Below are 20,306 nucleotides of genomic sequence, written 5' to 3'. Positions count from 1 at the left end.
TGTGTTTTTTGTTTTTTTTTTTTTTTTTTTTTTTTGCGGTACGCGGGCCTCTCGCTGTTGTGGTCTCTCCCGTTGCGGAGCGCAGGCTCCGGACGCGCAGGCTCAGCGGCCATGGCTCACGGGCCCGGCCGCTCCGCGGCATGTGGGATCCTCCCGGCCCAGGGCACGAAGCCGTGTCCCCTGCATCGGCAGGCGGACTCCCAACCACTGCGCCACCAGGGAAGCCCAAAGATATGTGTTTTGATGGAAGGGGCAGCTGGGGATTATTGAGCACAGCCTATGGGTTATCGTGGTCAGTCTTCCCAGTGGCCAAGTGAGTTAGGCATTCATGATTTTTCACCATTTTATGATTGGGGTCTGGGGCAAGGAGGGAGGAAGTCATTTGTCCAAGCTTATCACACAGATACAGGGATTGTGCCAGGACCCAGCCCGGGCCGCTCTGGCAGGAGGTGGTGCCCGGTGCCCTCCCTCTGGCCGAGAGCAGAGTCCTCCTGCCCTGGGGCCGTTGCTTCCGGGACCAGTGTCCCTGCGTTGAGTGGACTGTCTCCAGTTCACTTCCTATTTTGATAAGAACTGAATGAAGTCTCTGAGGAATGCTAGTCTGGGTCTGTACAGAAGGAAGGCAACTTTTTTTGTTTCACATATTTTCCTGCAGTCAGCATAGCGTGTTGCCAGCTTATTCTGAGCTGGGACAGCCGGTAAGGAATTCCAGCGATGGAGCATCTTCTTGAGTTTGGGAGCTGCCCAATCAGACGTATGGTGAAAACTGCAAACAGGAGGATGGCAGGGGCCCTGGCCCTTCCTAGTTCGTGAACACGGGGCTGCAAGGCCGGGTTTGCCTCCTGCCTCTGCCACCCACGAGTGGCGTTTTTAGGGGCAGTCACTGCCCTGCGGGGAGGGGTGAGGAGGGACGAGGTGGGAAGTGGGCGGCCTGAGTGCCGCTGGGGCGCGGGGTGCAGCGGGTGAGGGGTCGTCCGTGACACGGAGCCCGCCCCACAGAGCCCGCTTGCGTTAGAGTTGCTACTGTGGGTATCTAGACTGGGCGTTTCGTAAAAATTAAACTTGTTTCACCAGTAACTAAAAGGGTGTTGCCTTATTGACTCAAGGCAGGATTCTGTGTTATGTGACAGGGGACATAATTGGTAGCGTTCTCTTATTCCAAAAATCCGTTTCTACTTGCCTGCCTTATCAGCCTTTGCAGGTTACTCTTCTTGTAAACTTGTTTTCCTGGAGCCCATCAATCATATTTGGCACCGCTGTGATACACTTTTGTTTTTTTCAGATTTCTAGGTGGACAGGGAAACCGTTGAGCTCCGCTAGATGTGGCGCTTGCCTCACTCCCACTGTTTTCTTGAGGGGCACCCGACTCTCCCTCACCCGCGTGTCCATGCGCAGGGGCTGTGGTCTGCTGGCCCGGATGACCTGCGCTCGGCCCAGCTGTCGTTCTCCCCACCCTCCCCAGCGCTGTCACCCTCTCCTCCTGCCGGGCCCCTCTCTGTCCTGCTCTCATCCCTCCCCCTCGAGTCTGCCCTGCACAGGGCAGCCAGAGGAAGCTGTAAACGTGGAGCGGGCCGCAGCTTCTCGTGGCTCTCAGAGTGGAGCCTGAAGTCCCGCCGTGGCCCGCGGGGCCTGGCCTTACCCCATCCGCACCCGCCGTGCTCTGCCCCGGTCGCTGGTCCCCGTGTCTCCAGGGCCCATGTTCCTGCCCCTCTCAGTCCCTTTGTCTGGAAGGCGACCCTGGCCCAGCCGGCTTCCTCCCGCCTTTCAGACCCCCGGGCCTGGGTCCTCACATGGTCCGTGTGCGGGAGCCGCCATCGGGCCCTCCCACTCCTACAGTTGGGTTTTCTTCCTGGTCCCCGTCACTCTGAATTCCTGTGCTCACCTCCCCCGACGTGATGTCAGCCCCGTGGAGGAGGGACCCGTCGCCTAGCGGGTGCCGACAAGTTTGTTATTGAGAGAGTGAGCGAGCAAATGTCCTTTGAGAGTCGTCTGTGTGACCGGAATTGTGCCAGGTGTGGGAGAGACAGGACTCCCGCCCGTAGAAGCAGCTCTTGGATGGAAGGGATGGGCGACAGTGCCAGGAGGCCAGGGTGGGAGGCCTGGCTGAGGCTGCCGTTGGGCAGGAGGGGGCAGGGAGATCGGGGAGGCTTCTCAGCGGAGGGGTCAAGTGAGGTGAGTCTTGAAAGCCGAGTTCTGAGGCAGGACGGGAGGGCTGTTGAGAACAGGGGTCTGCAGGGAAGCCTTCCTCCTTAGACAGGCCCGGCCACAGGCTGATGGCGGCCCTCTCCCAGGAGACGCTACGCCTCATTTAAGATCAAGGGCCTGGAGTCCAGTTGCCTGGGTTCACATCCTAGCTCTGCCACTTGCTAGCTGGGTGACTTAGGCCGCGTCATCAAGCCTCCTTTCCTTACCTGTAAACCGCGGTCATGACAGTAGCTGTGGCGAGGGCTGTTTTGAGGATTAACAGTGATGGTGGCCGTAAGTCGTAGAACCTGAAGGCACAGCACGTCATAGTTACACCACGCACGGTAGCTCTTAGTACTAGGGTCTCCGTAATACTAAAGGATTGTCTCTCTGGCTGAGTCATTGGGGAGTGGGACTTCCTCTCTCTGTTCATTGGTTAGAAGTTAACTGCTCAGACCAGAGCATCCATCTCTTAAAAGCATCAAAGGGGGCGGTTCCTGGGAGGAACAGCTTCTCCAGCGGTTTCTGCTCGGCAGCCCCAGCAGTAGGGGTGCTGGCTGCCGCCCTGACTCTGGCTATGCCAGTCTCTCTCTGACTGGTGGGATGACCCCATCGGGTCTCCACAGCCCCTGGGGCTCCTCCACCGTAGCCTTCAGGGTGCAGCCAGAGGGGCTGTCTTCCGGTGGAAGACTGTCTTCCGGTGGAGGGCTGTCTTCCGGTGGAGGGCTGCCCAGCACTGCTGGCCCCGGGCCCGTGAGCGCGGGGTGAAGGGACGGCCCGGTGCTGTTGGTGGAGCACACCCAGCGCCTCGGCCTTTGCCCTCTTGGGGCTCTGGTTTCCACTCCAGCAGTGCATTCTCTGACCCTTCCGTGGGGATGCACCCATAGGAACTCCTTTCAGTTTGTTCATGAAACTGTCTTTCTAATAAGAGCCGCTGGTTTTGTGATTTTAGGTAATTCACCTCCCTTCTCTGGTCCTGTGTCCTCTTCGTGTGGCAGGAGAACCTGGAGAAATAGTTTTAAACCGCATAGAACTTGATGGAATATTATTTGTGCTTCCACTTTGGGCCATTAGCTTTTAGAGCACCTCCTGGAGTGTCGAACCCTTCAGTCATTTTTTCCACTGATTAAATATATGTACGTGTATATATGTATTTTCCCCATCGAGGCAGTTATTATCTTGGCATTTGCTCTGAAGAAGATGGTCTGTCATAATCAAGGACGTTTGTCATCTCCACATATTTTTTTTCCTAAAGGAGTTGTCGTCTTCTGCCTGTGCTGGTTCGTGTGTGCCTCTTGACATGATTTATAAAGTCCTTCCAGTTTTGGAGGGGAAGGATTTCTCACAAAGAAAAAGAAAAAGTTCCTGTCCAGGAAGTTTTCGTTCTAGCATATCTTCAGAAGATCATCTGTTTTTCATAATCAAGGATGTTTGTTATTTCCACATTTTTTTTTAAGAGATTGGCATCTTCTGCCTGTGCCAGTTTGTGGTCTAGACAAAGAGTATCCAAGTGTTGGGATGTCCTGCCCCCACGTCCCCCACGCTTGGTCCCTCCTTGGACCGATCGCAGACTCTTACCGCCCATGGCCCCCCACGCTTGGTCCCTCCCTGGACCGATCGCAGACTCTTACCGCCCACGTCCCCCCCACGCTTGGTCCCTCCCTGGACCGATCGCGGACTCTTTCCACCCATGGCCCCCCACGCTTGGTCCCTCCCTGGACCGATCGCAGACTCTTTCCGCCCATGGCCCCCCACGCTTGGTCCCTCCCTGGACCGATCGCAGACTCTTTTCCGCCCATGGCCCTGGGGGGTCGAGTCCCCCACAGAGTCAGAATCAGGCCGGTCATCAACTGCTGGAGTCACTCAAATGAGGCGTGGCCATTCCCGAGGTTCCCGGGCAGAGAAAGTGGGTCAGGTGCAGGTGACACAGCTTTGCTGACGGCAGTGACAGCTCAGCTCACTGGGAAATGCAGCACGGGCTCTGAGAACAGGTTATGTAGTGTGTGCTGAGCCAGCAGAGATACCCGTCAGACCATAGCCCAAGATGCCCTTTCTCAAACATTAAATATCCTCCCTGCACGTATAGAAACACCAGCCCTTCGGGGAGCAGACACTTGGAGAGACAGAGGCTCAGCTGCCTATCCGTGGGCTGGGGTCTCCAGTGAGACACCGTGAATCTGCATCTGCTCTTTCCTCTCCTGCCTTTACTGTAGGTGAAATTTCCGTATCCATTTATTTTCCTTTTGAATTTTGTATTTCATTGGTCTCTCACTATCTCCGTGAATCAACACAAAACTGTTTTAATTTTCAGTTCTTTTTTTTTTTTTTTTTTTTTTTTGGGGGGTACGTAGTCCTCTCACTGTTGTGGCCTCTCCCGTTGCGGAGCACAGGCTCCGGACGCACAGGCTCAGTGGCCATGGCTCATGGGCCCAGCCGTTCCGCGGCATGTGGGATCTTCCCGGACTGGGGCATGAACCCATGTCCCCTGCATCGGCAAGCGGATTCTCAACCACTGCGCCACCAGGGAAGCCCTCAGTTCTTTTTAATGTATGTTATGGGACTTCATTCTGTTTTTTTTCTTTAGACATTTTGAAAATATTCTTATTTGTTTATTCTTCTTTAACCTGATTAAAAAACGGGCGGAAGGGACTTCCGTGGTGGCGCAGTGGTTAGGAAGCCACCTGCCAGTGCAGGGGACACGGGTTTGATCCCTGGTCCGGGAAGATCCCACATCCTGCGGAGCAACTAAGCCCGTGCGCCACAACTACTGAGCCTGTGCTCTAGAGCCCACGAGCCACAACTACTGAGCCTGTGCTCTAGAGCCCGTGTACCACAACTACTGAGCCCCTGGGCTGCGACTACTGAAGCCTGCACGCCTAGAGCCCGTGCCCTGCGGCAAGAGAAGCCACCGCAGTGAGAAGCCCGCGCACCGCAACTAAGAAAGCCCGCACGCAGCAATGAAGACCCAACACAGGCAAAATAAATAAATTTTTTTAAAAAAAAGGGCGGAAGAACTGATTAGACATTTTTCCAAAGAGGAAATCTAGATGGCCAACAGGCACATGAAAAGACGCACAACATCGCTAATCATCAGGGAAATGCAAATCGAAACCACAGTGAGATATCACCTCACACCTGTCAGAATGGCTGTCATCCAAAAGAACACAACGAAACGTTGGCAAGGTTGTGGAGAAAAGGGAGCCCTCCTACACTGTTGGTGGAATGTAAATTGATGCAGCCACTATGGAGAACAGTATGGCATTTTCTCAAAAAACTAAAAATAGAATTACTGTATGACCCAGCAATTCCACTCCTGGGTATATATCCAAAAAAACCCCACCAAAAAACTAATTTGAAAAGATATATGCACCCCAGTGTTCATAGCAGCATTTTTTTTTTTTTTTTTACAATTGCCAGCCTAGGCATCCATGAACAGATGAATGGATAAAGAAGATGTATATATGTATATAACATATATATAATGGAATACTACTCAGCCATAAAAAAGAATGAAATTTTGCCATTTGTAGCAACATGGGTGGATGGGAGGGTATTATGCTAAGTGAAATAAGTCAGAGAAAGACAAATATTGTATGATGTCACTTACATGTGGAATCTAAAAAATACAACAAACTAGTAAATATAAAAAAAAGAAGCAGACTCACAGATACATAGAACAAACTAATGGTTACCATTGGGAAGAGGGAAGGGAGAGGCGCAGTACAGAGGTAGGGAATTGAAAGGGGGTTTCTGTGGGATTATATGGGAACCTGTGTGAAACTTGAAAATTGTAAAGCACTATAGAATTTAAAGAGTCTTCAATAAAAATGAAGGGGATTGGGGTAAAATATTTCTGAAGAATATGAAAAAATGATTTGTACAAATCAAAAATAATAACACTGCTAGTTTACATAGGAAGATTTAACGATATCAAGAAATCAGCAGTCTTTTCGGGGGCTTCCCTGGTGGCCCAGTGGTTAAGATGCTGCGCCTCTATTGCAGAGGGTGCAGGTTCAATCCCTGGTCAGGGAGCTAAGGTCCCGTATGCCGCCCGGTGTGGCAAAAAAACCCCACAACAATATCTTGTATATTATTCAGCCATAAAAAGGAACGAAATTGGGTCATTTGTAGAGACATGGATGGACCTAGAGACTGTCATACAGAGTGAAGTAAGTCAGAAAGAGAAAAACAAATATAGTATATTAACACATGCATGTGGAATCTAGAAAAATGGTACAGATGAACCGGTTTGCAAGGCAGAAATAGAGACACAGGTATCCCCTTAAATGGACACCAAGTGGGCAAAGGGGGGGTGGGGGGATGAATTGGGAGGTTGGGATTGACATACATACACTAATACGTAATACGTATGAAGTAGATAACTAATAAGAACCTGCTGTATAAAAATAAATAAAATCCAAAAAAAAAAAAAGAAACCAGTGGTTCTTTCATCAGTTTATAAGTAGAACTTCTATATTGATATGACTTCTATATTGATACCATCTGATTGGGTTGTACAGGTAGAAATTTTATTGACAAGAAGAATAAGTATTTGCTGAAATCTGTTTGCAACTACAGCAGCATTATGGTCCATCAGGGTCCTGTTCTGGGGGGACGTCCTGGGTGACAGGAACAGCAGGAAGCCGTCCACCCAGACTAGGGGAGTCCAGAGCTCCTGCGGTGGAAGCTGACCTTTGGTTGTTAGGTTTCGTGGTGACTGAATGCTGTCTTCTCTGCCCTTCTCTTCCCAACTGTAGTACTTGGTCATGGATTACTACGTGGGTGGTGATTTACTGACCCTGCTCAGTAAATTTGAGGACAAGCTTCCAGAAGACATGGCAAGATTCTACATTGGTGAGATGGTGTTGGCTATCGATTCTATCCATCAGCTGCATTACGTGCACAGGTAATCACCTTGCTATATATTTTATGGAAATCACCTTTAGTGTGTCAGGATATTCCTCTCAGAGTCCTCTGAGTCGTGGGCCCCAGTTCCAGGCTATGCAGGGAAGTCGTGCGGTTAGTGGGTCCTCCCTTTGACTGCCATGGTGCAGGATGCCTTACCAGGTCGCTGCTTTACACCCCAGCACCTGGCTCCCAGGAGACCCCAGCTTTATGTGACTGTTGTGACGCTCTAATTGCTGTCAGCTGAAGTCACCTTGTCTTTTGATGTTTACCTGCCACTGGCTTCTGTTCTCCCCTGCCCAGCCCCCAGAGCTCATGCCTCAATCACCCATAAAACACTCAGGAAAGAGGGCTTGGGTTGAGGAGAGGGGCTCACATCACAGCATCGTAAAGGACTTGAACTGAGTGAGTGTAACTGCTCTTGCATGTCAGGCGGGGGTGGGGGGCCCCCTCCTGCCCGCGCCCCCCCCTTCCCCACCCACCCCCCCGCCAGGACAGCAGCCTTAGTGCCTCAGCCAGCCTGTGCCTCTGTGTCAGTTTCATTCTGCCATTTAAGACAGTGCTTTAGTCCTCTGGGGTTTGGGTGGGGTTTTGTTGGTTTTGTTCTGTTCTACTTATTTTATTTTTATCAAAGTATTTCACGGCAGTAGCTTTAAAAAGTCAAATAGTTGTACAGGGCTTATAACAAAACGTGAGTCTCCAGCCGTCCCCCACCCTGATGCCTCTTGCCATAGGTAATGATGGACAATTTTTACTTGTTTCTTCTGTTTACGTTCATATTTCTAAATAACGGGCTTCTGTTGCTGTTTCACTTTGTGTGGGGGGTGGGCAGGTCTTAGACCACGTCTATCAAAATGGAGATTTGACTCTTTGACACAAGTAAGTACATCTCTCTCTCATCCCTGTCTCCCACACGAACTCTCAAACTTCCCTCTCCCATCTGGCCCCAGTTAGTAAAATACAGTTGGCCCTTGAACAACATGGGTTTGAACTACACGGGTCCGCTTATACTCAGATTTCTTTCGCTAAATACATACTGCAGTGCTACACGGTCTGTGGGTGCAGACCCATGGGTATGGAGGGCCGACTGAAGTTATACTCAGATTTTCAACTGCGCAGAGGTTGGCACCCCAGCACCGGTGTTGTTCAGGGGTCAAATGTAATAACTTTTGGTTAGATCAGTGTTTGGTGTTTATAATATACTGTGTAAATGTTACAGATGAGCCTTGTGGTATAAATAGTTACACTTCCTATATAAAGTTTTGTTTCCTCTGAAGTTAATAATTGTACTGTTTTTTCTTAGGCTACTTCTCTATGTAGCTGCCACTAACTATCCCCAAATATCGTGACCAAATTTTAAAGCTCTGTATATTCAGACCCGCCAGCCATCCTCGGTCTCCCTTCCTGGATCCATCCATCTGTCTTTCCCACACCTTCCTGCTCTGGTGGCTCTCATCCTGAGGTTTCTTTTTGAGTGGAGAGGTTCTCTTCCCGTCTCCCTGGGATGGGCTCCCTTGTTTTCTGAGTCGTGCGTCTTTCTCTTTCTTGGTTTACTCTTTTGATTTGGGGGCACATATCCTCCAATAGTTTCTGGAAAAGGAGGTGTGTGAAATAATTTTTTTGAGAGAAGCATCTTAATTCCATTCACATACGTGACTGATGGATGATAGATGATCCCGTGTGGAATTCAGTGTTGCCCTCGAGAGGTTTGCAGCTGTCGTGAGTCCCCTGACCTTGCACTGTGGTTGGGCTGGGCCTCTGAGCCTGTCAGGGATTTTCCTAAGCAGACGCCGCTCCTGCTCTGAGGGTAGCAGTGGCTCCCAGTGTCAAAGTAACAGCCCTTCAAGTCCTGCCAGGAGTGTGACCTGTTGCCCTTGCGGGGGGGGCAGCTTGCCTGGGGCCACACGCCCCTGCCCAGGGCGCTGTGCGTAGGTCCCCGTGTCGTGGGCGAGCCCAGGGAGCTGCCCCCCATAGCGGTTGCTGCCTTTAGGGCCATGAGGTCTGGGACAGGGCATTTCCTCTTTTTCCTGTTTTCTTTAATGTCGTTATGCCTGCTTGTATAACAGTTATTGTTGTTTTCAACATTAGATTTTATACTCTTCTTGAGAGAACTTTGCCTAATTCACAACAGAGAGATGAATGTCTTTGTATTTGTCACAGAGCTCCAGGGAAATTAATTTGACTGCCTTTTGAATAGCTTATTCTTTCCTGTTTTTCCCTAATTAGAAAGCTTTCTCCTCATTTTCTTAATTGCTTGTGTAGAAGTTTTGCTCTATCTTTTAATCTCTGGCACGGTAGGAAACATTAAAATAATTCGAAAACTTTTTTTCCCTCCAAGTCAACTCCATATTCAGACTAAGTGCTTGAAAGACCTAGTGAAAACAGTAAGCTTTGCGTTTTTGCTAGAAAGCTCACAAAGTTAGGTAATACAGGAAGTCAGTCCTACCCAGTCTCAGGGGGATGTGTTGTAAGTTGAGGCTGCATTTGGCGGGGCCAGAAGTAAATGAGTTTCATCAGCACGAGAGTGTTATCACTGGCGGATTTGAGGAGCGTGGTTCAGACCGTAGCTTGGGGCCCTTTCCCGTGGGACGATGTGGGCCTTGGCGACTTCAGGCAGTGCCCGCTGCCCCGCCGGCCGGCCTTCTGCGTGCGGAATGGCTGCTCCCCGGCTTTGGACCCCTGCGAGGCTCACTGTGCAAGAAGCAATGGGGAGCTCGGACCTGGGAGCCCACCACCCCGGTGGGTGCTGCCGCTTCCTGAGAGGTCAGCCCCAGATACCAGCAAAGGCAGAGACCGAGAGCGGCAGGCTCACAAAGGATTGCAGCTGGGAAGTCACATCCCCAGAGAGAACAGAATACGTACAGCTTACGATCGAAATAAGAGCAGGTACACTTTTAAGAGAAGGAATATTCAGAGAACAAAAAGGCCTTAGAAAAGAAAAACTAGAAAGTCGAGTAGAAGAGGTGTGGAGTAGGAGTAGAGGACCTGGAGGAAGACAGAGGGGGCCCAGGGCCTCCAGGAGCCGGGCCTGCGCGGAGGCCCGTCCGTGGAGGCACGGGGACCAGCCCTGCGCCACCTCCACCGAGCCTGCGGGTTGGTTTTGCGGTAGGAAGCCTCACGGGCGCGCTGTGTGTCTCTCAGAAACGGGACAGCAGCGGGCGGGAGGGCCTCCCTCCTCAGCGCCTCCAGGGCAGACAGGAAAGGAAAACAGACCGCGGTCTGTCCGGGCTGTAATCCCTGCCACCCACCCGGCCCCGCCCCGGCCAGTTCCACCGTTTTCGCCAGAGTCGCACAGAGAGAAAAGGCACTTTTGGGGGCCCGGAGCTGCTTCTCAGCTGTGCGCCTGACTCTGCTGGAAAAGCGACCACCACTGGGTGTGGAGGGAGGGCGGGCTGGGTTAGCCCCAAGCCCGGCGGTGGCGCACGGGGACGGTGGCTGCTCTCTCCGTCGGCTGCGGGGACCGCCTGCCTGCCCCGCTCAGAAGCACTGCTGGTGGGAGCTCCGGGTCAGTCCTTGCCCTCGGCTCCCTGGGGGCAAGTCCATGCCTCCCTGGGGTTGTGCTGAGAGCGCCTTTCTTTGTAACCGCCCTGCATGCAAATGGGCAATCCCGTTTTTTTAAAATAACATTTATTGGTGGTATTGTATTTTAAATAGAGAATCATGCTGCCCAGATAATCCAACACCATTGAAAAAAAAGGGGCACGCAGATGGTTAGCAGCTGAACACCTCTGGAGGGTCTAAAGTGCGAGGGGCGGCCTTTGTGAAGACCCTCCCCACCCATCTTCTTAGACTCAAGTAGTGATTCACTGCTGCATAGCTAGGACTTTTCCCCCTTTGTATCTAAAAGCAGTCTGTGGGGAGGCACTTTAAGATCATGCATACACCCTCTTCAGAGTCCCCGCCTACATTTAGTGTCTGTTGACGATTTTTGCCCGGCCTTTACTGTGATGGTTGCAAATGATGATTTCTAAACTCCAGGATCCCTCCACGATGAAGCACCTCCCTTCTCTCCCATTTGTCTCTTTATTATCAGTGTGGGTACATGGATCCTTTGTCGCCCCAACGGTTTATAATTTGTCATTGTCTGAATTCTTTTTATGCTTATATTGTCCCATATTTGGCCAGTGGAAGCCCCTTCTAGCTGACTCCCATGTTTCTGACATGCCCTCATCATTTTTGAGAACTGCCTTAGTTTCTGGCTCATCTCGTACCTTCTCTGAGGAACCCTGGTTCCTTTAGTGGGGAATGGTTTTAAAGACCATATCTGGGTGCTGGGTGTGCTCAGAGTTACAGGGTGTCTGCTTTAGGCCCCTCAGTGGACAGAGTAAAGTGCATGTCCGTAAACGTCCGCATTTATACACACAGACCCATGTCTAATTTGGGAATCACGAGTTACCCTTCTGGCTTTCTCCCGTTCCATTTCCGTCTCCTCCTCTGGCTCCCAGCAGCACCAGCACGTCCAGTCATTTGCCCAGCCCTGCCATGTATCTGAAGTAGCTTCAGAATCGCTCTGCTTTTTTTATTACTGTAATTTATAAATTTATTTACTTATTTTTGGCTGCGTTGGGTCTTCGTTGTTGCACGCAGGCTTTCTCTAGTTGCGGCGAGTGGGGGCTACTCTTCGTTGCGGTGCGCGGGCTTCTCATTGTAGTGGCTTCTCTTGTTGCGGAGCACGGGCTCTAGGTGCGTGGGCTTCAGTAGCTGTGGCGCACAGGCTCTAGAGCGCAGGCTCAGTAGTTGTGGAGCACGGGCTTAGCTGCTCCGCGGCACGTGGGATCTTCCTGGACCAGGGATCGATCCTGCGTCCCCTGCGTTGGCAGGCGGATTCTTAACCACTGCACCACCAGGGAAGTCCTGAGCTACCAGACACCCTCGCTCTGCCCTAACCCCACCTCCCAACTGCAAGTGCCAGGTTCTTTGCCGTAAGTTACTTAGGTTTGGGGGTTTTTTCTACCCCATTTCCCTTCAGTGCTGTTGTGTTATTTGTTTGAAATACAGTTGGGTTCACTGATTCCATCAGCTTTCCATTTCAGGCGCCCCTTCCCATCTTTGTTGATTTCATTTCATTTTTAAAGCATGTAGAACACAAGCATGCTTCGATAATACAAAAACTAAACAAGGTTATACTCAGAACTGTCACTCCCTTCCTTATCGCATCCACCTCATTCCCTGCCCCTTGTAAGTAACCAGTTCCTTGTTTTCTGTTTATCGTGTGTGTGTGTGTGTGTGTGTGTGTGTGTGTGTGTGTGTGTGTTTATATGCAAGATGAGCAGATATGTTTCCTTATTTCTCCTTTTCTTAAACAAAAGGTAGCATGGTTAAATATGCACTTACACATTTTGTTTTTTTCACTTAACGTATATCCTAGAAATCATTCTGTATCAGTTCATGGAGCTCTTCATTCTTTTTTACATTTGCATAGCACTCCACATATATCGGTACCATAGTTAATTCCCTTGTGGGTGGATATTTAGGTTGTTTCTAGTATTTTGCAATTATAAATAATGCAGTAATGAATAACCTTGTACATACATCTTTTTCTATTGTCGCTGTGTCTTTAGGGTGAATTCCTAGAAGTGGGATCACTGGATCGACAGGTGAATTCCTAGAAGTGGGATCACTGGATCGACAGAGAAATAAAATACATATTAGATATATACTAACATTTTTTATTAGCTTTATCAGATGTTGCCAGTTTCCTTCCCTAGAGATATACCTTTTTGTGTTCCTACCAGCAGTGTATGAAAGTGCCTGTTTCCTTGCAGCCTTGGCAACGTAGTGTATTTTTATGCTTTTGTCATCTGATGGATTAGAGATGGTATACAGTTGGGTTATTTTGTTTTTGTTTTTTGTCTTTCTTGTGGAGTTGAATTTCATTTTTATACCTTTTTGTGTGTGTCTGTGTGAGTTGTTTATTTCATGTCATTTGCCCATTTTTCTGATTTCTAGCTTTTTCCCTTCAGTTGCTAAATATTTACCCTTTATCTGTAATATATGTTGCAAATATGTTTTCCCAGTTTGCCATTTGCTTTTTGATTTTGCTTATTGTAGTCTTTTGCCATGAAGATTTTTTTAATGTATTAAATGTATTGGTCTTTTATTACATTGGGATTTTGAGTCATAATTGGAAGTACTTTTTTTTTAAACCCCCAGAGAAAAAGAAAACCCATGTTTTCTTCTAATAGTTTTATTTTTTACATATGGATCTCTGATCCATTTGGAGTTTATTCTTGTATAAAGAATGGATCTGGGGCTTCCCTGGTGGCGCAGTGGTTGAGAGTCCGCCTGCCGATGCAGGGGACCCGGGTTCGTGCCCCGGTCCGGGAAGATCCCACATGCCGCGGAGCAGCTAGGCCCGTGAGCCACGGCCGCTGAGCCTGCGTGTCTGGATCCTGTGCTCCGCAACGGGAGAGTCCGCAATGGAAGAGGCCCGCATACCGCAAAAAAAAAAAAAAAAAAAAAAAAGAATGGATCTGATTTTATCTTTAACTAAAAAGCTCTTCAGTTGTCCCAGCTTGAAACTTATTTGTGTCTTTGCCCACTGATTTGAGATAACATCTTTATTATATACTCAGTTTCCTTATGAATTTAGTTTGTTTCTGGACATTCTATTCTGTTCCATTGTCGTCTTTCTCTCTGTGCTCTGGGACCACACTACTTTAATCATGGAGGATTGAATTCATGTAGGGCCAAGTCCCCCCATCATACCTCTTTCTCTTCAGTGTTTTTCTAGCTATTCTTCCAGGTTGTTTGTTCAATATCAACTTGTCTGGCTCCAAAAAACAGGACATTTTATTTATTTTTAAATTTGATGGGCCCTTTAGTCTGTAGATTCAGGTCTTTTTTACTTCTGGAAAGTTCTCTTGGAGTATAGTTTCAAATGTTAGTTATGTTTTATTGTTTTGATTTCTTTAGGGACTCCTGTTACGTATATGTTGTGCCTTCTTTGCTTGTCTTCCATTTCAGTCTCCAGCTACTTTCTCTCTGACCCTTTTTAATTCTTTGTCTCATTTTTATTCTTCCAGACCTTTTCCTCCATTTCTTCAATGCCTTTCATTAGATTTTTATTTGAATTGATTCTCCTTTGGCATCTTATAATTTAGTCCTTATTTCTATTAAGATTTTGTCTTTTTCTTCTATTTCTTTCCTGGGTTAAATCAACTGTCTTTTCACTTCTCCCTATGTTCATCTAGTTCTGTTTGTAGTTTTTTTTTGTTTGCTTTTTGTTTTGCCACACTGCAGGGCATGTGGGATCTTAGTTCCCTGACCAGGGATTGAACCCACGCCCCCTGCAGTGGAAGCGCAGAGTCTTAACCACTGAACCACCGGGGAAGTCCCCTGTTCTTAGTTTTTATTTTTCTGACTCACTGAGGGATTATATTGTTTTGTTTTTCATATTCCTGAGTGTTTATTTAAGGAGATTTATTTCAGTTTGCAGTGCTAGAAGGGTTTTTTGCTTTGTTTATCTTTTTGGGTAAGAACTGTCATCATCTTTTGCTCGCATTTCTTTGTGAGACTCGTCTGTGGTGTTGGGAGTAGTTGGTGCTCCCGTGTGTTTTCATTGAGGTGTAGCATTCTGTCACGTGAGGACAGCCCGCTGCTTTACCTGTCTCCTGCAGGTGGACGTCAGGTGGATCCCACTTTGTGGCTATTATGAGTTGTGCTGCTGGAAACATCCTTGTACTCCTCTTGGTGATGTCTTCCTCTGCTTTTAAAGTTTATGTTCCTTTTCGTGCTTATGTGGCTTTTCCAGTCGCATAAGCTTATTCTGCCAGGAAGGAGGGCTAGTTCCTTAAAGTCCCCCCTGCCGTCCCCCCATCCCTGCCCGGTGTTGGCAAGTGCACAGGACAGTCAGTAAGACCACGGGTTTAGTGGGACAGTTTACTTTCCTGCTGCTGTATAACTGGGCAGACTGCTCCACTCTGGAGCTTCCCTGTTGTTGTCTATAAAATACAGTTTGGGGGTACGTGGTGCTTTGTTGGTCTATAGCTGTTTTGCCCCAGTTGCTCAGGTGTCTCTTCTCAGTGGTAACGGCCACCTTGACTCGCTTCACACTCTGTCCTTCTACCTCTTTTTATATCTCCTCCTGTTTCTTTGTAGCACTCGCCCCGTGGATTGTACTCAGGGGTACCAAGACCATGTGCATATCTGTGCATTCGCATGTTCATTTCCTGACACCCCAGCTGGCGTGAGGCTTCGTGAAGGCAGGGCAGCGCCGTCTTGGTACTGTCATAGGTCCGGGCTCAAGAGCAGCGCCCGGCACGAGGCAGGTGCTCTGGAAGCATTGGTTCGCAGGCTGGGTGGATGGGTGGGAACAGTAACGGTGTCTCAGCGTGTTAATGGGGGATTCACCGCTGCTGCCATGGCCGACTGCATCATCACGGGATGTTTCTTGGCTCGTTACAGCTGTCGTGACTGTGACGCTAGCGTTGCCCCCGGTGATCCGCTACCAGTTAAGGGCTTTGACCTAATGTGTTGCATGGAAATGGTTAATTTATGTATTTATTTTACTAACAGAGACATTAAACCTGACAATGTCCTTTTGGATGTGAACGGTCATATCCGCCTGGCTGACTTTGGATCGTGTTTGAAGATGAATGATGATGGAACTGTAGGTATTTTTGTTGGAGATTTTCCATTTGGTTTTGGGGTTTGCTTGCAATTAGAAGGGGCTTATTTACATTTTCAATTTGAGATACAATTAAGAAACCAAGTTTATTAATGTAAATTAAGACGAATCCACTTAGGAGACAGTTGAAATTTTTCTATTAAGTTTAAAACATCTTTATTGTTTTTTATGTTTACAAAAATAGTACGTATGCCTTCTAAAAGGGGGGTTGTCAGGTTTCCTCAGATCCCTAGGCAGCTAAAAGCGTGTAGCACAGCAGTGAAAGAGAGGCAGCCCTTGGGTCCTTGCTTAAAACGCCTGCCAGGTGGACAGACCTTAACTGGGTGACAGTGCATTCTCATTTCTGTCTGGGGCGGGACTTCCTGTCAGCCAGGGGTGTTGCAGATGTAGAAATGGGGGCCTCGATACCCCTGTTCCAAGGGCCAACGGACACTCCCTGCACAGCAGGAGGACCTCCCTGGAGTGGCCGCTGCCAGGAGGCTGGGCTTGGGCCTCAGCTGGACCAGCACGCTGGCTGAGTGGCCTCAAGTGGGGCTGCCGCACCTCACTCAGCTGCTTCCAGCCAGCGGCTTCCGCTGCGTTAGGGAATCGTCTGCGTTCTCCCTTGCGGCCCTTGTCGCAGTTTCAGTGTGAGTTGTCCGGGAGACTTTTCTTCTTTAGAACCTACACATATAATAAAGTCTAATGCAACTACTTCTCCAGAGGAGAGCAGACCCCTGCCCCGCTTCTTACTGTGAGTTTTCAAACAGCAGTAAAAGAACCTGTAAAACTGGCGTCACTTGACAGTGTTTTCAGAAGAGTGCAGCGATTTACTCACTTTCTCTCCACAAAGCCCATCTCTTATTTCTGGAAGTCTTGACCCCGCGTTGACTGATACATTGGTGCTGTCCCCGAAGCCAGTCTTGTAGCGACGGGGGCAGTGGCCTTGGTCTGAGCCAGAGCGTCGGTCCCCTTTCTTAGCTGCACGGCACTCCCGTCCCGGCGGCCCGCACCCCGCTGCCCGGTCAGAGCCCCTGGGGCTCCCCGCTGAGTCATGCACGTGGCTCTGGGGCTGGCACCCGGGGGAGCCTGGTCTCTGTGCAGATGGGCCTTCCTGGTTGTTGTCTCCGTGTCCTGCCTGACCCTCAGGCCTGTGGACTCCACGTGCTCTGAGGCCGGTCTGTGACCTCTCAGCCTGCGCGGCCCCCTTGGCTTCTCCGGGATGGTTGCCACCTCGCCAGTTGTAGCTCTCCATAGAGGTGTCGCTACGTTCAGGTCCGTTCCCAGTGCCCCGTGTAAGGAGTGTCCAGGCAGCCAGCTGGTCCCTGGACCTACTTCCAGACGTTCCTGTTTGGGGGCCAGAGGGTAGGGTGTGGGTGAGCAGCCTGGACTTCCCCTGGGAGCATGTTAGAAATGCAGCGTCTTAGAATCCCTGTCTCACAGGTACCTGGTGTCCCTGCATGAAAGTCTGAGAAGTGCTGGGCTGGATGCACATGGTCCTTGGACCACACTTTGAGCCGCAATGGAGAATGTGGGTCTTCAGTGCCATGTGGCGGCTTGGTGGGCATTTGGGTGTTGAAAGACCCAGTGTGCAAGAGTCCCGTGCATTCTGGACGCTGCCTGATGTTTAGTGCTGTAGGAACGCTTATTTGCATTGAATTTTGAATTCTTAGGTTTTTAAATCATGATCAGGTGCCAGTTTTATTCCATGACGATTTCATCATCTGCTGTCCCTGTTTTAGAGAAAATAATTAGGAATTTGAAAGTAGAGATGCCCTTCAACACCAACCGCCCTCTCCCCTAAGGTGCAGTCCTCTGTGGCCGTGGGCACCCCTGACTACATCTCCCCAGAGATCCTGCAGGCGATGGAGGACGGCATGGGCAAGTACGGCCCCGAGTGCGACTGGTGGTCTCTAGGTGTCTGCATGTACGAGATGCTTTATGGAGAAACACCGTTTTATGCAGAATCCCTTGTGGAGACATATGGAAAGATCATGAACCATGAAGTAAGCTGTTGCATTTCTACACCCTGTTTGTTCTAGTCCCGAGGCGCAGGCCCCGAGTCAAGGAAAGCAGCCTGAGGGGGAGTCACTGGGGAAGAGGGGTGGGGTGGAGCAGGCTGGGCAGCCAGACGGGAGTCTGCGCAGGCTGCTGACACAGAAGGCATGGGTGGGAGGGGAAGTTCCAAGGATGGTCCTGTTTCCTGGCGGAGGGTGTCGGGTTCATCGGGCCAGGATCCCTGCAGGAGAAGTGGGCTTCGGTAGGAAGACGCAGGTACCCGCGGTGCCGTGTGGGGTGGGAATTGCCAGAGAGGGTGGCCCCCTGACCACTTTGACCTGTGCGTCTGGGTCCATCAGATGCCAGCTCGGACTCTCAAACCTGTTTGCCCAGAAGTCAGTTGTCATGAACAGATCACACATCTCAACTTAGTAGCGTTCTTAGTCCTTTCTTGATCCTATTTCTTTCCCTTTTATTTTTCCCCTTTCCTTTTCCCAGCTGTTCATTTTTCACTTCAACATTGCTTTCTTCTGTTTCCTTCGTTTTTCTGTTTATTATTTTTTCTTCCATCTAATGTTTTTGTCATCTGTGTTTTTTCTTCATACTCCTTATCAAATGTCTTTCTAATGCCAGTTTCATCCTTTCTGCCTGTTTGCTTACAGCATTCTTTTTTTCCCCACCTGCTCTGTCACTCACGCACGCCAGCAAGGTTCGCACTTGTCTACCATCTGTCCTGCAGCCCTGTCTCCCTTTATTTGCTCGAGTAGGGAGCAGATTAACACTAAAGTGGTAAAGGGTCTTCTGTTTAAATCAAAGCAAGTTATACTGTTTTTTAAAAAGACGCTTTTCCCAAAGTAGAAATAATTTTTCATTTATAAATTAATATATACTTACTCTAAAAACTTCAGACATGCCAAAGTGCATGCAGTAAACCGATGGTGAAAAACACCCCACGCGCTTCTCAGCGATGAGCGTGGTTAAGGTAGCAGATAGGACTTGGTTAAATTCTAAGACCTGCTGCTTCTGAGCACCCGCCGCCTGTGGGGCCTGGCCTGGTGGTCTCTTCGTTCCTTATTCTGTCTCCGCCGCAGCCCAGTGCAGCTGTGCTGCTGTCCTCTTTGAGAGATCTCAGGGGTGAGGCCTGGACGGCAGGGGCGGCTCAGAGCTAAGGCCCACTGGGCCGTGGTGGGGTGTGGCCTCGTGGACTTCAGCTGGGGGGGGGGTGCGTTTAAATAGATGGCGCACACTGCACGTGACCGGGGCTTTGGTCATCTTTCTGCTCCGCACATGGAGGTGGACCTTACCTTCCGTGTATGTGGGCACCGTATCTTGTTGTAACAAGTCCCTTTTTGATGAGCTTTTAGGGAATTTTCAGTGTCCTTGGTCAGAATAGAATGGCATCATGAACGTGTTATGTTTTCTCTTTGGGGCCGTTTCTCTAGACAAATGTTTGGAAGTGGAACCGCCACAGCTGTTGGCAGAATGCGTTCTGAAAGGCTGTGCCAGCTTCTCTCCCACCCACAGCCTGTTGTCCGCATTCTGTGCCACCTTGATAGGTGAACATTTATCACTGTTTTAATTTATGTGCAGTGTGGTAACAAGTCTGCCATGAGGAAAACCAGCAAGACTTATGATTTTTATGTTTGCTTTTCTGGAATTCGGCCTCATTAGCTTTGGTTGCGCTTAGTTACCACGAAATAAAAAGTGACTTGCTTTGGAGCCGTTGTTTCTACTCTGTTCCCTGTGGTGTCTGTGCACCGTAGGTTTTTCTGAGTGTTTTCATCTCGTGGCCTCTGACTTGCCCCCCTCCCCCTCCAGGAGCGGTTTCAGTTCCCTTCCCACGTCACGGACGTGTCCGAGGAGGCGAAAGACCTCATCCAAAGGCTGATCTGCAGCAGGGAGCGCCGGCTGGGACAGAACGGGGTGGAGGACTTCAAGAAGCACGCGTTTTTCCAAGGGCTGAACTGGGAAAATATACGAAACCTGGAAGCCCCTTACATCCCGGATGTGAGCAGTCCTTCCGACACGTCCAACTTCGACGTGGATGACGACGTGCTGAGGAACGCTGTAAGTGCGGCGGCCCTCCCCGTGTCACACCCCAGGGGGTCTGCGGCGCACAGGGTCGCTCGCCTTGGAGGTGGCGACTCCTAGAACTGTGCCGGGCTCCAGAAGTTTTGGCAATTGTCTCAAGAAAACGTACCTTTCATCCCAGCCTACGGCTTGGTCCTTAACATCCCTTTTTAAAAATGATGATGGGTTACTCAATTTGAGTAAAATGGAGTTATTAAATAGCTATTTTGTTTTAGAATTCAACAGAATTACTTTTATCTTCATGGCTTTGTACCTTTGCGAAACAGCGTCACATTAGAACGTCACTTCCGTTGTCACCACTGCCGGGAGCGCGCCTGCGGCCCCGCAGGTAGTACGTGGGCCTCGGGGTCTCCGGCCCTTCTCACTGCCCCTGTGTGGGAGGACGTCCGGACTTCCTGCCGTCACGTGTGTTCAGCGTGCGCGTGAATGTTTCCTTAGGCCTCAGGAGGTCAGGAGTGACGGTGGTGATGGGCCGATTTTGAGTCGCTGATGTTTCAGGTCGTGGGTTTTTCAAGTTGAG

The 20,306-nt window shown here is 49.7% G+C and overlaps 1 protein-coding gene across 1 annotated transcript in view; it reads left to right on the top strand.

The window, feature by feature from the left end:
- CDC42BPB (CDC42 binding protein kinase beta) overlaps positions 1-20,306 on the top strand; it is a 66,443-nt gene that overhangs the window by 6,239 nt on the left and 39,898 nt on the right. Inside the window, 4 exon segments of the mRNA XM_055088506.1 lie at positions 6,942-7,090; positions 15,607-15,700; positions 17,503-17,703; positions 19,514-19,762. Of these exon segments, the coding sequence (XP_054944481.1) occupies positions 6,942-7,090; positions 15,607-15,700; positions 17,503-17,703; positions 19,514-19,762 (693 nt within the window).

This window comes from Physeter macrocephalus, chromosome 11, assembly GCF_002837175.3.
Source record: "Physeter macrocephalus isolate SW-GA chromosome 11, ASM283717v5, whole genome shotgun sequence".
Classification (NCBI taxonomy): Eukaryota; Metazoa; Chordata; class Mammalia; order Artiodactyla; family Physeteridae; genus Physeter; species Physeter macrocephalus.
This window is presented reverse-complemented; position numbering and strand designations above follow the sequence as displayed.